This window comes from Pseudophryne corroboree, chromosome 4 (assembly GCF_028390025.1).
Source record: "Pseudophryne corroboree isolate aPseCor3 chromosome 4, aPseCor3.hap2, whole genome shotgun sequence".
Classification (NCBI taxonomy): domain Eukaryota; kingdom Metazoa; phylum Chordata; class Amphibia; order Anura; family Myobatrachidae; genus Pseudophryne; species Pseudophryne corroboree.
In genome coordinates, this window is record NC_086447.1 from 45330071 (window position 1) to 45345925 (window position 15855).

Consider the following 15855-nt stretch of genomic DNA (forward strand, 5'->3'; position numbering starts at 1 on the left):
AAACCAACCCGTCATATCAGTCACAGTCGTGTGGCAGACCCTGTCACTGAAATGATGGGTTGGTTAAAGTGTGCATGTCCTGTTTTGTTTATACAACATAAGGGTGGGTGGGAGGGCCCAAGGATAATTCCATCTTGCACCTCTTTTTTCTTTTCTTTTTCTTTGCATCATGTGCTGATTGGGGAGGGTTTTTTGGAAGGGACATCCTGCGTGACACTGCAGTGCCACTCCTAGATGGGCCCGGTGTTTGTGTCGGCCACTAGGGTCGCTAATCTTACTCACACAGCTACCTCATTGCGCCTCTTTTTTTCTTTGCGTCATGTGCTGTTTGGGGAGGGTTTTTTGGAAGGGACATCCTGCGTGACACTGCAGTGCCACTCCTAGATGTGCCCGGTGTTTGTGTCGGCCACTAGGGTCGCTAATCTTACTCACACAGTCAGCTACCTCATTGCGCCTCTTTTTTTCTTTGCGTCATGTGCTGTTTGGGGAGGGTTTTTTGGAAGGGCCATCCTGCGTGACACTGCAGTGCCACTCCTAGATGGGCCCGGTGTTTGTGTCGGCCACTAGGGTCGCTAATCTTACTCACACAGCTACCTCATTGCGCCTCTTTTTTTCTTTGCGTCATGTGCTGTTTGGGGAGGGTTTTTTGGAAGGGCCATCCTGCGTGACACTGCAGTGCCACTCCTAGATGGGCCCGGTGTTTGTGTCGGCCACTAGGGTCGCTAATCTTACTCACACAGCTACCTCATTGCGCCTCTTTTTTTCTTTGCGTCATGTGCTGTTTGGGGAGGGTTTTTTGGAAGGGACATCCTGCGTGACACTGCAGTGCCACTCCTAGATGGGCCCGGTGTTTGTGTCGGCCACTAGGGTCGCTTATCTTACTCACACAGCGACCTCGGTGCAAATTTTAGGACTAAAAATAATATTGTGAGGTGTGATGTGTTCAGAATAGGCTGAAAATGAGTGTAAATTATGTTTTTTGAGGTTAATAATACTTTGGGATCAAAATTACCCCCAAATTCTATGATTTAAGCTGTTTTTTAGGGTTTTTTGAAAAAAACACCCGAATCCAAAACACACCCGAATCCGACAAAAATAATTCGGTGAGGTTTTGCCAAAACGCGTTCGAACCCAAAACACGTCCGCGGAACCGAACCCAAAACCAAAACACAAAACCCGAAAAATTTCAGGCGCTCATCTCTAGATTTCCAGGAATACACTGTAACATAGCATTTCATATGCAGATATAGCCGCAGTCACACACAGAATATAGGCATGCCGCATATCGGGGGTCATTCCGAGTTGTTAGCTCGTTATTTTTTTCTCGCAACGGAGCGATTAGTCGCTAATTGCGCATGCGCAATGTCCGCAGTGCGACTGCGCCAAGTAAATTTGCTATGCAGTTAGGTATTTTACTCACGGCATTACAAGGTTTTTTCTTCGTTCTGGTGATCGTAATGTGATTGACAGGAAGTGGGTGTTTCTGGGCGGAAACTGGCCGTTTTATGGGTGTGTGTGAAAAAACGCTACCGTTTCTGGGAAAAACGCGGGAGTGGCTGGAGAAACGGAGGAGTGTCTGGGCGAACGCTGGGTGTGTTTGTGACGTCAAACCAGGAATGAAACTGACTGAACTGATCGCAGTGTAGGAGTAAGTGTGGAGCTACTCAGAAACTGCTAAGAAGTGTCTATTCGCAATTCTGCTAATCTTTCGTTCACAATTTTGATAAGCTAAGATTCACTCCCAGTAGGCGGCGGCTTAGCGTGTGCAAAGCTGCTAAAAGCAGCTTGCGAGCGAACAACTCGGAATGACCCCCCATCATTCTAATCAGCAGAAGCTGCTGGTGCCCCTAAGCATACCAAATGCCCTAGGCAATTGCCTAGTGTGCCTATGCCTAAGGCCGGCTCTGCTCCCACGGCTTGTGCTATCTGTGATTTACAGTGTGACATGCACATGTGTCCCCGTGTAAGTATCCCTCTGGCCGGACATACTGTAACTGAGATAGAGCAGCTGTCAGTGAGGAAGAAAACATCCCGTGATAAGACACTATAACTGAAGATAAGGTATGGAGGTGTCACATGCTTGTATCCTATGGAGCTATATACAGCACTAACTTGTGACACCTTATCAGGAGTTGTGTTACCTTGTCACGGGTTGTCCAGCATATCACGCAAAGCCACACAAATGGGAACATGGTTAAATGACAACACAACTGCTCCTCCCGACATTGGGGACCTGAAAAAGTCGACATGAGTTTTTCACTTTTTTTCCATTTTTGTAACTTTTTCATACTTTACGATCCACGTGGACTACGATTGGGAATAGTAACCTGTGCGGAGCGCAGCGGAGGCGGAGCGAGGCACCTTTCCCAAAGCATGGCGAGGGGACACGGTGCACTAATTGAGGTTCCCGGTCACTTTACAAAGAAAATGAAACAAACCCCCCCAAAAAAAACTCATGTCGACCTTTTTCCATATTGACCTTTCCCATGTCATCATGCCGACCATGTCGACCTCTTTCACACGTCGACCTAGTACCTGTTGACCAATACTGGTTGACCTACTGTGTGTCACTGTCAAGCTAAATATGGTCGACCTAACAAACCCATTCCAGTTGGGAGGTGTGCTATAGGGGATCCGGTCTCTAGGTCGACAGTAACTAGGTTGACCACTATTGGTCGACAGTGTCTCTAGGTCGATAGGGTCTCTAGGTCAACATGTTCTAGGTCGACAGGTCAAAAGGTCGACATATGTTTTTTTGGGGGTTTTTTTATTCTATTTTTGAACTTTTTCATACTTAACGATCCACGCGGACTACGATTGGGAATAGTAACCTGTGCCGAGCGCAGCGGTAGCAGATCGAGTCACCTTGCCCGAAGCACGGCGAGCGAAGCGAGCCATGCGAGGGGACACCGTGCACTAATTGAGGTTCCCGGTCATTGTATGGAGAAAACGACACCAAAAAAACATAAAAATCTCATGTCGACCTTTTGACCTGTCGACCTAGAACATGTTGACCTAGAGACCCTATCAACCTAGTTACTGTCGTACCATAGTGGTCGACCTAGACACTGTTCACCTAGTTACTGTCGAGCTTCCATACCACATCCATTCTATAGAGTGTGTTATTCCTCACAGTCCCCACGTTTTCCTAATAAACACATGAAGTGATGACTTGCAGTATTTGTAATTGTTGTCTGCATTAGACACATTCGTACTGTACATTTGCCTTTTTCCTCTGTACTTAGCACTAAGGTTTTTTGGCTTTGCACAAATACAAATTCAAGCAAACGAAGTGCAGCGGATATACTGTATGTGTATATATGAACATGTGAATGTGACATGGAACAGATTGTATGTTCTCAGTCGGTTTCCTACCACATACCAAAAAGTATTCGGTACATGTTTGTGTGTACCTGCCCTAGGGAATACAGGGGGTCATTCCGAGTTGATCGTAGCTGTGCTAAATTAAGCACAGCTACGATCATCTTCCCTGACATGCGGGGGGACGTACAGCACAGGGCTAGCCCGCCCCGCATGTCAGTGCCGCCCCCCCTCCGCACAAATACAAAAGAATCGCACAGCGGTGATGCTTTTGTATTTCAGGAGTATCTCCCGGCCAGCGCAGCTCCTGCTGCAGGCCGGGAGTAGTTTGTCGCTGCCGCTGCCCGCAGCGGCTGCGCGACGCCGGCGCATGCGCAGTTCCGACCCGATCGCTGCACTGCGACAAACTGCAGCAAGCGATCGGGTCGGAATGACCCCCATAAATTGTAAGCTTCACTGGGTTAGGAACTGATGTGACTGACTACAGTATTTTCTGTAAAGTGCTGCAGAATATGTGTGTACTATATAAATACCTGCTAATAATAACTTCATATTCACTTTTCTGAACAGAGCTGTGTACAAAGTATAAATGAGACTAAACATACTGCCATCTAGTGGTGGAACTGTAGAAAGCATGTCTCCTACACTATATGTAAAAAACATACTGTAAATACATGTTATTATTCCCCCAGTCAATTTTGTAAACAAAAGACACTATGGGGGTCATTCCGAGTTGATCGCTCGCTAGCAGTTTTTAGCAGCCGTGTAAACGCATTATCGCCGCCCACTGGGGAGTTTATTTTCGCTTTGCAGAAGTGCGAACGCCTGTGCAGCAGAGCGCCTGCAAAATCTTTTTGTGCAAAACAAGACCAGCCCTGTAGTTACTCTTCGTGTGCGTTGATTCCAACGACGGAGGGACGGCTTTTGACGTCACACACCCGCCCAGCGAACGCCTGCATTTTTCTAAGCACTCCCTGAAAACGGTCAGTTGACACCCAGAAACTCCCACTTCATGTCAATCTTTCTGCGTTCGGCCGTGCGACAGGAATGTTCATAAGACTCTGTGCAAACCCATGAAGCTCATTGTACCTGTACGACGCGCCTGCGCATTGCAGTACATACGCATGCGCAGAAATGCCAATTTTTAGCCTGATCACTCCGCTGCGAACAACAGCAGCTAGCGATCAACTCGGAATGACCCCCTATACTGTAATTAGCAAAGTCTAGACAATACGTTTACATGTTGGAGATGGCATATCTGGGTGATACATTAAACATTAGCATAATACATTGTTATCCTTCAGTTAAAAAGTGTAGTTATATTGCAGAATGCATAAAAAGCTGAATAATCAGGGGATTGTGGGGGTAATTCAGACCTGATTGCAGCAGTAAATTTGTTAGCAGTTGGGAAAAACCATGTGCACTGCAGGGGGGGGCAGATATAACATGTGCGGAGAGAGTTAGATTTGGGTGGGGTGTGTTCAAACTGAAATCTAAATTGCAGTGTAAAAATAAAGCAGCCAGTATTTACCCTGCACAGAAACAATATAACCCACCCAAATCTAACGCGTGCATACCGGTGTTTATTAATGCTGTATGCATGAACATTTTAGCAAAGGGCAGCTCTCCCGATAACAGCTGTCCTCTGCCTGGTGGTCAATTCTAGGTTTTAGACCTGGGAGTCCGTCTGCACATACGTCGTATGACGCACGCACCATGGGGGTGCTGGGAGGGATACTATTGGATCCCTCTCAAAGAAGAGTGCAATAAGAAGCCCATAGGCTTTTACTGGTTAACACCTTCTAAAGATGATGTTGGATCCAAGCTCTCAAATGCATCAGTGCATGTGTGAAATTCAGGATTTTGGGAGGTCTCATGGCAAAAAAAGGCTTTCATGCTTCCCGCCTTGTTAGCGCGTGCTAACACAATCTTTAGATGACGTTATTTTCCGGAGCCCCTCTGCTTTCAATTGGACAAAGGGCTGGTGTGCAAAGTGGAATCCCACCAAGTCCTCTCTGTGCACATGCAGACCCTCCAACAGTGCCCCTTCCGTCAAGTACACAATGCTCTGCAACTAGACTTCCCTCGTAATGTAATACCCCTTTCAGACCACCAGCTATGAACACAGGTTAGCACATGAGCGTGCATAAACCGTGTTCATGTGCAGTCTGAAAGGTGCCAGGGGAAAAATACAGGGTCGTGTTCAACCCGGCTCGTTGTTCATGAACGGGAGCCGGGTCGATGCAATCCATTTCCCGTTCACTGTGTGTGTACGGGCGACGCTTGGAGATCATGTGATCTCCAAGTTGTCACCGCTGATGTCACCAACCTGGCAATATGCCGGGTTGCAGACAGTGGCAGCGGGGAGCCTGACGCGGGTCGCACCCTGGGAGCTCCCGTCTCAGCCTCTCATGTGTGAACCGCCTCAGGGGGTGTGAAAGGGGTAGAGGATTGCGGTCACCTGTGTTGAGCTAGTTCATTGAGAAGAAAGGTGTTTCAATGCAGGTGACGCAATCATAAATTAAGAGGGAAGCCCAGGAGCAGCGCATTGTGTACCTGATGGGAGGGGCCATGCTGAAGGGTCTGTAATGGGGTATGGTTCATTAGGTCGACACAAATTTTTATGTTTTTTTGTATCGTTTTTGTTGTCAAAGCACATGAAACCCCAATTAGCGCACCGTGTCCCCTCACATGGCTTCGGGCAAGGTTACTATTCCCAATCATAGTCCACGTGGACAATAAAGTATGAAAAAGTTTTAAACAATTTAAAAAAAACCTAGAAAGTTGTGTCAACCATATCTGTGTAGACCATTTGACCTTTCAACCTCCTGTACCTATAGACCATAAGCACTGTCAACCTATAGATCGGATACCCTGCAAAACTGTGAACTAACATTGCATGTCAGTGTATAGAGCTATAAAATAGGAAATATTAAAATACAATTGAGGGTTGGGAGTTTTGGAAAGAGGTCTGTGGGACCATCAGTCAGCTGAAACATTGCTGTATTACAGTAGTGCAGGTGAAAGAAATAGGCAAATTGGTTTTCCATACCAGACATCCTCTCCTTTTGGGGTGTCCTGTCCTCACGTATCGCCCTGATGAACATGTTCGCTGTACTACACGATTATCACACGACTCAACCAACACTCATATAATGGCACTCGCCCAAATTCACCCAGATTAAATGTGTACATGTGAATTCTTTATGCCTAATATTGTACAAATTACGATTTAACCATCATTAAAATCTTTATGACCACTCATTGGGGGCAATTCAGACCTGATCGCTAGGCTGCGTTTTATCGCAGCCTGCGATCAGGTCTGAACTGCGCATGCGTATGCACTGTAATGTGCAGGAGCGATGGACCGCAGCAACGGGGGATCGGTGCATAGCGACGGAATGGTGTGAAAAAAGCGATCGCACCGGCAATCGCAAGGTGACTGACAGGAAGAGGGTGTTTGTGGGTGGCAACTGAACGTTTTCAGGGAGTGTCTGGAAAAACGCAGGCGTGTCCAGGTGTTGGAAAGGAGGATGTCTGACGTCAATTCCTGTCCTGGACAGGCTGATGTGATCGCAGCGGCTGAGTAAGTCCTGGGCTGCGCAGAGACTGCACAAAATCAGTTTTTGCAGCTCTGCTACACATGCGTTCGCACACTTGCACAGCAAAAATACACTCCTTCCGTAGTCGACGACTTTCTGATCGCAGGACAGCAAAAATCGCTGCCCAGCGATCAGGTCTGAATTAGGCCCATTGGTGGTCATTCCGAGTTGATCGCTCGTTATTTTTTTTTTTCGCAATGGAGCGATTAGTCGCTAATGCGCATGCGCAATGTCCGCAGTGCGACTGCACCAAGTAAATTTGCTATTAAGTTAGGTATTTTACTCACGGCATTACGAGGTTTTTTCTTCGTTCTGGTGATCGTAATGTGATTGACAGGAAGTGGGTGTTTCTGGGCGGAAACTGGCCGTTTTATGGGTGTGTGCGAAAAAACGCTACCGTTTCTGGGAAAAACGCGGGAGTGTCTGAAGAAACGGGGGAGAGTCTGGGTGAACGCTGGGTGTGTTTGTGACGTCAAACCAGGAACGAAACTGACTGAACTGGTCGCAGTGGAAGAGTAAGTCTCGAGCTACTCAGAAACTGATAAGAACTGTCTATTCGCAATTCTGCTAATCTTTCGTTCGCAAATCTACTATGCTAAGATTCACTCCCAGTAGGCGGCGGCTTAGCGTGTGCAATGCTGCTAAAAGCAGCTTGCGAGCGAACAACTCGGAATGAGGGCCATTATTCACTATATTACCCAAGATATATCGAGGACATCTAGTGGTGAAACGGAGAACCTACACTCCTATAACTGATTCCATTAAATCCTTTACTCTCTACAGCAGTGGCTCCTAAACTGAGCCCACACAGAGGTCATGTTTTCCAGGTCACCCGGCAGGAGCACTGCGTATCACCAACTGTCATATTTTAAAAACTCAAAGGTGACCTGGAAAACATGAACTGTGTGGGGTCCTGAGGACTGAGTTTGAGAACCTGCGCTCTACAGTCACATGAATGATTATTAATAACAAATATTTTACTTTAACTAACTAACTAACTAACTAACTAACTAACAATAATGAGATAAACATGAAATAAAACAGACGTACATACAATTATAGCGCCACCTGTTGCAAAAACTTAAAATTCTGCAGTTGCATCTAACCCCACTATTTTACTTTATAAAGGGGGTGCCTGGAGAGGCACGGCATTGCAATGAAAGCCGCAGCGCACATCCTTAGGATGCACACGGTACCGACCTTCCTGCTCCTCCACAGCTCTCCGGGCACTTGCTGCATGGTGTCATGACGAGGGGGCGCGGCGCAATGGTCGCCAGATCAGGGTACATGGTCGCCCTGCTACATCACTGGTGTCTAATAGTTTTATTAATTTTGCTGGTGACCTAAGGATCTGCCCTTGCTAACCTATGGGATAACTGTTCTTTCGTTGCTGAAAGATCATCTTGCTTTCACGTTTATGCATCCTGGACCGAAGAGTCTCAAACTCGGTCCTCAGGACCCCAAACAGAGCATGTTTTCCATGTCTCCTCAGAGGATCATAAGTGAAATAATGAGCTCCACCTGTGGATCTTCAGAAGATGGATTGAGCTATTCCATCTATTATTTTGTCGACTTGTACTTTACGATCCTATATTTGACCAGAAACCATATGAACTACTGTCCATATGCAAGTGTGGAAAATGGCAGCAGAATATGGATCTTATGACTATTAATTAGTGGATAATGGTCATTTACTTATTTTAATGAATAAAATAAAAGCTTAACAGATACACGTCATTAGAAAAAATGACTGTGCCTGACAAATGTTTAACTCTTAGAAAATATATAATATCAGGTTACGGAACAGATACAGAGAAATCAGCTGTACAATGTGTGTGTTACAGGTGGGCAGACAATTTTGACGCTAAAGGCTGTAAAGGGTCAGAGAGTCACCAGTTCCAGCACCCATTCCTGCAGGTGAGTGACCTCCATCAGGTCAATGAGATACAGATGTCCCCCACTACTTTTTGGCTTCAGTTATGCCAATCAGCCCCTCTCAGCGTGCCATGTAACTCGGCCAAGCACCTTTCTCGCTCAAAATGTGTATCTTGATGGAAAAGCAAACTAAATGTCCATGGAGATACTCAAAGGCCACGGTCCGGCCAATGGACTCGGATAGAAATAATGACCATAATATCGCTGACACACTAAACACTCTCAAATACTGATACTGGTTGGCAGCTGGGAGGTAGGCCCTGATGGGCAGCTGAGATCTAGGCCCTGGAGAGCGGCTGAGAGGTAGGCCCTGGTTGGCAGCTGAGAGGTAGGCCTTGGTGGACAGCTGAGATCTAGGCCCTGGTGGGCAGCTGAGATCTAGGCCCTGGTGAGCAGCTGAGACTAGGCTCTGGTGGGCAGCTGAGATGTAGGCCCTGGTTGCAGCTGATCTGGTCACATTTGTATTTCAGGCAGTGGGCATGTTCCTAGGAGAGCTCTCCTGCCTGGCTGTATTCTACATACTGGTGCTCAAGGACAGGAGATCCTCAGAGCCCACTCTGGCACCTTCTCAGCCCTTCAACTCCTTCCTCTTTCTGCCACCAGCTATATGCGACATGACCGGGACCAGCATCATGTATGTGGGTGAGTACAGATATTATATTTCATCTTTAATAGGCTGTATATATAAGTTGTGCTACAATACATAAACCTTTATGTAATGTGTATTAAACAGAGGGTATTATGGGGCATATTTATCAAAAGAAATGTGCAAGATGTCCCCCCAAACAACACTTGTTTTTGGGTGATATCGCAAGATTCAAGCGTCTCCCTCGAGATCAAGTATATAAGTGTGTGTCTGCGATCAGTGTCGGACTGGGCCATGAAGGGCACACAGGGGGAATGCAGTGGTAGGGGTCAATGTTTAGGGGTGTGGCTAGTTTACAGAGGAGGTGAGGCCAGCCACCACATTGGTTTGTCTAACCATTAGAGAGTGCATGGGCTGGGCCCCTTGATAAATATATCAATCAGGCAGAGGCGTTTGCATCAATGCGATGCAATCACATTGGCCAGTGTGCAATGAGAGAACAGTTACGGTCAGTTCTGCCTCAGCCTCATAGTCCTGATCACGTCCCTCCTTCTCTTGTTTCAGCGTTAAACATGACCAGCGCTTCCAGCTTCCAAATGCTGAGAGGGGCCGTCATCATTTTCACCGGGCTCTTGTCTGTGGCGTTCCTGGGGAGGAAGCTGGAGTGCAGCCAGTGGATCGGAATCCTCGTCACAATCATTGGACTGGTCATCGTGGGCCTGGCGGACTTACTGAGCGGTTCCGGCAGTGGGAGGAGCCTCAGTGATGTTATTACAGGTAGACTGCGCTGTAAATACATGTGCCGGCTGTCGGTAATGTGGTGGCGGCAGCTACAGCATTAGTAATCAGACAGAGCTTGTCATTGTCCCCTGCTACATTACCCCTCCATGTGTCTCTTTCTCTATAATACCCCTTTCACACCAGAAATGCAGGGGCAAAACCCGGGAATTCTGCCATGGGCTCATGCAGGGACATTCCCGGGTCGGCACCTTTCATACCAGCATTTTGAGCCGAGACATCCCGGGTCGGCACCTTTCACACCAGCATTTTGAGCCGAGACATCCCGGGTCGGCACCTTTCACACCAGCATTTTGAGCCGAGACATCCCGGGTCGGCACCTTTCATACTGAACCCGGGATGGCCCTGCATTTTCTGAGAATGGGCGTCTCAGAAAAAACACAAGACCAGGAAGTGCCCTGAATAGCCAATCAGCATCAGCAGAGGCAACTCGGGAAGGTGGGACATGTCCGTGCACCATTCACACTGTCCAGGTTCCAAGGAACATCCCGGGACCAACCCTGGTCGATTGCAGGGTTGAAATGCGGGGACAGAAATCCCGGGATTTTGCCCCTGTACCCTTTCACACTGAGAAATTTCCCGGGTTGATGCGCGTTCATGTGTTTTAACCCGGGAAATTTTGGGCTGTGTGAAAGGGGTATCATAGATGTATCTGCTTTTCTATCCAGAGGTCAATGACCAGACCGTAGATAGGGGGAAATGGTGATGATCGGCGGTAACAGATGTAGCAAAAATACTGTAAATAATATGAAACAAAATACATGTTGTAAACTAACAAAAAAAAGGTCTAAAGAGGGCCATGCATTAGGGGAGTATCGGGGCAATTCCCCGTTTTTCCAATGCCTGGGATAGGGAATCGGGGAAATCCAACATGTGGAAATTCTCAATTCGCCGATTCCAACCAAAAAATTACTTGGATCAGTGAGTTAGGGATTTATAACATCGACGATCCCTAGATGAATCATATTTGTCTGCTGATCAGCAGATTGGATTGGCCTAGGGGAATAGGGGAATAGAGCTGTAGATTTATGGTCCACATTATAGTTGTAGAGAATATATATATTTACTAGAAGATTCTGATGCCACCTCGCGTGCCAAGGGGGGCTGTTTGGAATGACATCAGCAAAGATGTATGAGGACACATCCATATAATCCAACATACAGATGTGTCCACTTAGAGTACAGTACATCTAGCGTCCATGCAAATTAAACAGCCCTTCTAGTTGCGCCATGCCATGGTGTGACTTGGCAGTGCTGAACATCTCTTCATGTGACTTTTCCCATTAAAATGTGTATTTCTCTCTTACAGAGACTATACAATGTAGTCATCTACAGCAGTACCTGCCCTAGGAGAGCTTACAGTCCATATTCCATATCACACAGACACAATAGGTTGTATTTGTTTTTTTTTATGTTAGAATCCAATCTAGCAGTATGTTTTTGGAGTGTGGGAGAAATCTGAAGAATAGCTACACAAATAGAGGGAGAACATGCAAACCCCACATAGATACAATTTTGATCAAGAGTTGAGCTCATGACCTCAGCGAGAGAGTAATGCTAACCAGTACACCTCCATGCTACCCATAAGACTCACCAAACATATAAAGTACTCTACACAACAACTGCATAAAGGTCTACACAACAATTGCATAAGGGTCTACACACCAATTGCATAAATGTCTACACAAAAAATGCATAAAGGTCTACTCAACAATTCCATAAAGGTCTACACAATGATTCCATAAAGGCCTACACAACAATTTCATAAGGTCTACACAACAACTGCATAAAGGTCTACACAGCAATTGCATGAAGGTCTACACAACAATTGCATAAAGGTCTACACAACAATTGCATAAAGGTCTACACAACAATTGCATAAAGGTCTACACAACAATTGCATAGAGGAATCACAGGTTTCCTACCAACCGTTAATATCTGGGTACTCCCTCTATACAGGTGACCTCCTCATCATTATGGCCCAAATTATCGTCTCTATACAAATGGTTTTAGAGGAGAAATTTGTCTACAAGCATAACGTGCACCCACTCCGAGCAGTGGGCACCGAGGGTAAGTTATGACTTACTGTATTTCCTGGTGGCTGTACATTGGCTGTAACAGGTGATGTAATTATAAAGAGACTTCACACAGAAATGTTACGTGTTTCAAAAAAATAATAGTACATAAATGATTCCTAATGATGGCAAGCACCATTGCCTTATTCACCATTCAGCACCTGTTACACCAAGGGATGGTGATTATTATTACTGATTATTCATGCTTGGGCTTGTAGAATGGGCCTAGTACCTTGGACCCGTTCAGCTCTCAGTGGAACCTAGTCATGACCTGTTAGCAGGGGTGTTTCTAGAGAGGAGGAGGCCCTTGTGCAGGCTCTGTCAGGGCCCCTTCCTCTCTAGCCGGTGGTAGCGCTTAGCTCTGGGCACTAGGGCCAGAGTCTACAGCGCATGTGCAGATCTTCAGGAAAATGGCACAGCGGACATTTTACCAGTGATTATTTTACTGTGCATGAGCGAAACACCGGGAAAATGCTAAGAGCGAGTAATGGGGAAGTAGTGGCCAGTGCTTTCTTTGCAGACTACTTTTTAAATTCTTATAAATAGTTCCAAAAACAGGAAGAAGTCAGTACACAGAATTCAGAAATGAATAATATAAGCATTGCACCGAAAAATATACTATAAACCTTATAGCCACATGTAACTTTGGATGAGTACTCGTGCCTTTTTCATAGAAATAAAGCACTGCTACCAAGTATTTAATATCATTCAAAGTACTACTAGCAGCATTCTATGAAGATGTGCAGTATTCATAGATGTCTATGGGAAAGTACAATGCTGCTCTGCATGGATGGGGACAGATGAAACAAAACGTATTCTATGCGTAAAATGCTACCCAAATTGGTTTTTGCATTATTTTATTTTGGTCAAGGGTAGAACCAGGGAAAAACTCAAGCTGCAGACATCATTTGGAGCACCAGTACAGCTCTTAAAAATGTATATTCTGAAAACTAATTTCATTGCGCTATTAATGCATTTATGCAACTTGGCCACTTGGGGCGCTGTTGAGTTGTAAGCTACGGTGGGGCCCTACACACTGGCCGACCCGCCGCCGAGCTGCCCGACGGCGGATACGGCCGACGAGCGACCCCGCGGCAGGGGGGCAGTGACGGGGGGAGTGAAGTTTCTTCACTCCCCCCGTCACGCGGCTCCATTGAAGTGCAGGCAAATATGGACGAGATCGTCCATATTGGCCTGCATGCACAGCCGATGGGGGACCAGCGATGAACGAGCGCAGGGCCGCGCATCGTTCATCGCTGGAGCCTCCACACTGAAAGATATGAACGAGTTACATTGACCAAAAAGTACCATGTCTTACAGAAGTGAGGAAAAATAAAGAATTAGCGGCTCTTTAGTATACTACATATATGTTTACTGAAAATAAAGGGAATAACAACAGCATTTATAAATAGGTTTGACATAAGTAATGCATAAAACGTCCCAATAAGATCCATTCGTCTCACTACTGACTTAAAGGTCAATGCAAAACATAATTAAATGAATTAATAAAGTAACTTTTTTGGAAGTGATAGACTCTAATTGGTTGCTAGAGGAGACACCTCCACTTGTCCTCTTTAGAAGGTTTGGTAAGTGGAAGGATTGGCGCTGAGCTGCTCCAACTGGTCATTGGTAACTTTACAGAGCACAACGCTACCCACCACTGTGCATGTCATCCACAGGTCTGTTTGGCTTCGTCATCCTCACCCTGCTGCTGATCCCCTTCTACTACATTCCTGCCAGCGACTTCAGCAACACTGACCGTGGAGTTCTGGAAGACTCCCTAGATGCCTTCTGCCAAATGGGCAACCAGCCCCTTATCATCCTGGCCCTGTTGGGCAACATCAGCAGCATAGCTTTCTTTAACTTCGCTGGCATCAGCGTGACAAAAGAGATCAGCGCCACCACCCGGATGGTGCTGGACAGCCTGAGAACGGTTGTCATCTGGATAGTCAGCCTCGCTGTGGGTTGGGAGAAGTTCCACGCTCTGCAGATCCTCGGCTTCATCATCCTCCTCCTGGGGACAAGCCTGTACAATGGACTCCACAAGCCCCTGATGTGCGGGCGGTGTAAAGAAGACAGCGCAGAGACTCAGAGCCTCCTACAGGGCGAACGGGCGTCCATCAACACCGACAGCTAATGCCCAAACTGACGGACTGACACGTCTGGAGCACAGGCTCTCAGACTAGCTCCTCAGAACACCACATTGTTCATGTTTTCCAGGTCACCGGTGGATTTTTAAAATGTGACAGTTGGTGATACACAGCGCAGCTGCCGGTTGACCTAGAAAACATGACCTGTGTGGGGTTCTGAGGACTGAGTTTGAGATCCACTGATCTAGAGCACTTGTATTAGGTACATGTACAGTGTGTATCATATATTGCACTATCGGTTGCTGGCTGTCCTGGACAAGCTCGCACCACCGAGGGGATTCCCTGCTAGCTCAGCTAGAACGCAACGTTCTCATGTCAAGCACATACTGTATGTGTCTCTTTCGCTTAGGTTTCGGGACGTTAAAAAAAAAAAACTTTAATGATACAGGTAAACAGGATAATTTTAGAACTGGACACGTAAAAAAAATGTGGAATAGTTCAGCCTAGTCCAGAAGATAAAGGGCGTTAAGTTATTATAGTATATAATGCAATTATATTTTTGTGTCCCTAATAAATGACAGGTAACTGTAATAATGAGTAATAGAGTAAGCACATACATGTTTTATAAAGGCTAGAGGTTAGCTTACACATTTATGTACAGTACAGATGTGTCCTCTCTTACTGGTTGTCCATATGCCATACGGTGTGAGGCGGATGGACGCTGGTAGTACGCCTTCGGCGACGAGGAGAGAGGTTCCAGCCCTCGTTCTCTTATATCATCCACAGATTCTGCTCACTCAGCGCGCACAGAGGCGCAGGCTACACGTCAGATACACGGATACAAATACTTCTGGCTCTTGCACTACGAGTAATAATCTGTTATACTGTAAGTGCCTGTTACTTGTACACATCTTACTTCAATAGACAGTTTTTTAATAGGTTTTGTTTTGTATGGGACAAAGGAGGAATATCATAAAAAAGACAAGTATTTGTTTCCTGATAAGTTTTCTGTTGTTGTTGTTGTTATTAATATAATTATTATTATTAGTAGTAGTAGTAGTAGTAGTAGTAGCAGTATTACTTTTATTACTATTTTTTTATTTGTGTGTCATCACTAAGTGTCTGTAGCAGTTTACCTGAAAAATGACAAAAATACAATCCATATAATGGGAACAGACATCCAACGGGAGGACAAGATCAAACAGTGACATATTAATACAACTGAGTGCCCACAATAGCAGTCAGTGATCCTGTGCCATAGGAAGGGCAGATAGACAGGACCAGAGGCACTGATTGTGCGGGTAAGTGCACCGGAGACAGAGATAATGAGGGGTATAACTGGGAGGTGGTGTAGGAAGAGATGAGGCAAGAGGGCAGCAGGTGTGAGTTAATAACTGGTCGGTGGTGGAGAAAGAGATGAGGTGGGAGGGCAGCAGGCGTGAGTTAAT

The 15855-nt window shown here is 46.1% G+C and overlaps 1 protein-coding gene across 2 annotated transcripts in view; it reads left to right on the forward strand.

Annotated features, from left to right (window-relative positions):
* The window catches only part of SLC35F6 (solute carrier family 35 member F6), a 64199-nt gene extending 48789 nt beyond the window's left edge, over positions 1 to 15410 (forward strand). The window contains exons 2-6 of one of the 2 annotated variants that reach the window (XM_063915016.1): positions 8768 to 8840; positions 9329 to 9500; positions 10009 to 10221; positions 12202 to 12312; positions 13997 to 15410. In XM_063915016.1, coding sequence (XP_063771086.1) covers positions 8768 to 8840; positions 9329 to 9500; positions 10009 to 10221; positions 12202 to 12312; positions 13997 to 14454 — 1027 coding nt within the window. In that variant the 3' untranslated portion in view covers positions 14455 to 15410. The remainder of the gene's footprint in view (positions 1 to 8767; positions 8841 to 9328; positions 9501 to 10008; positions 10222 to 12201; positions 12313 to 13996) is intronic. The other variant, XM_063915017.1, reaches the window with a different exon arrangement.
* Positions 15411 to 15855: the final 445 nt, after the last annotated feature.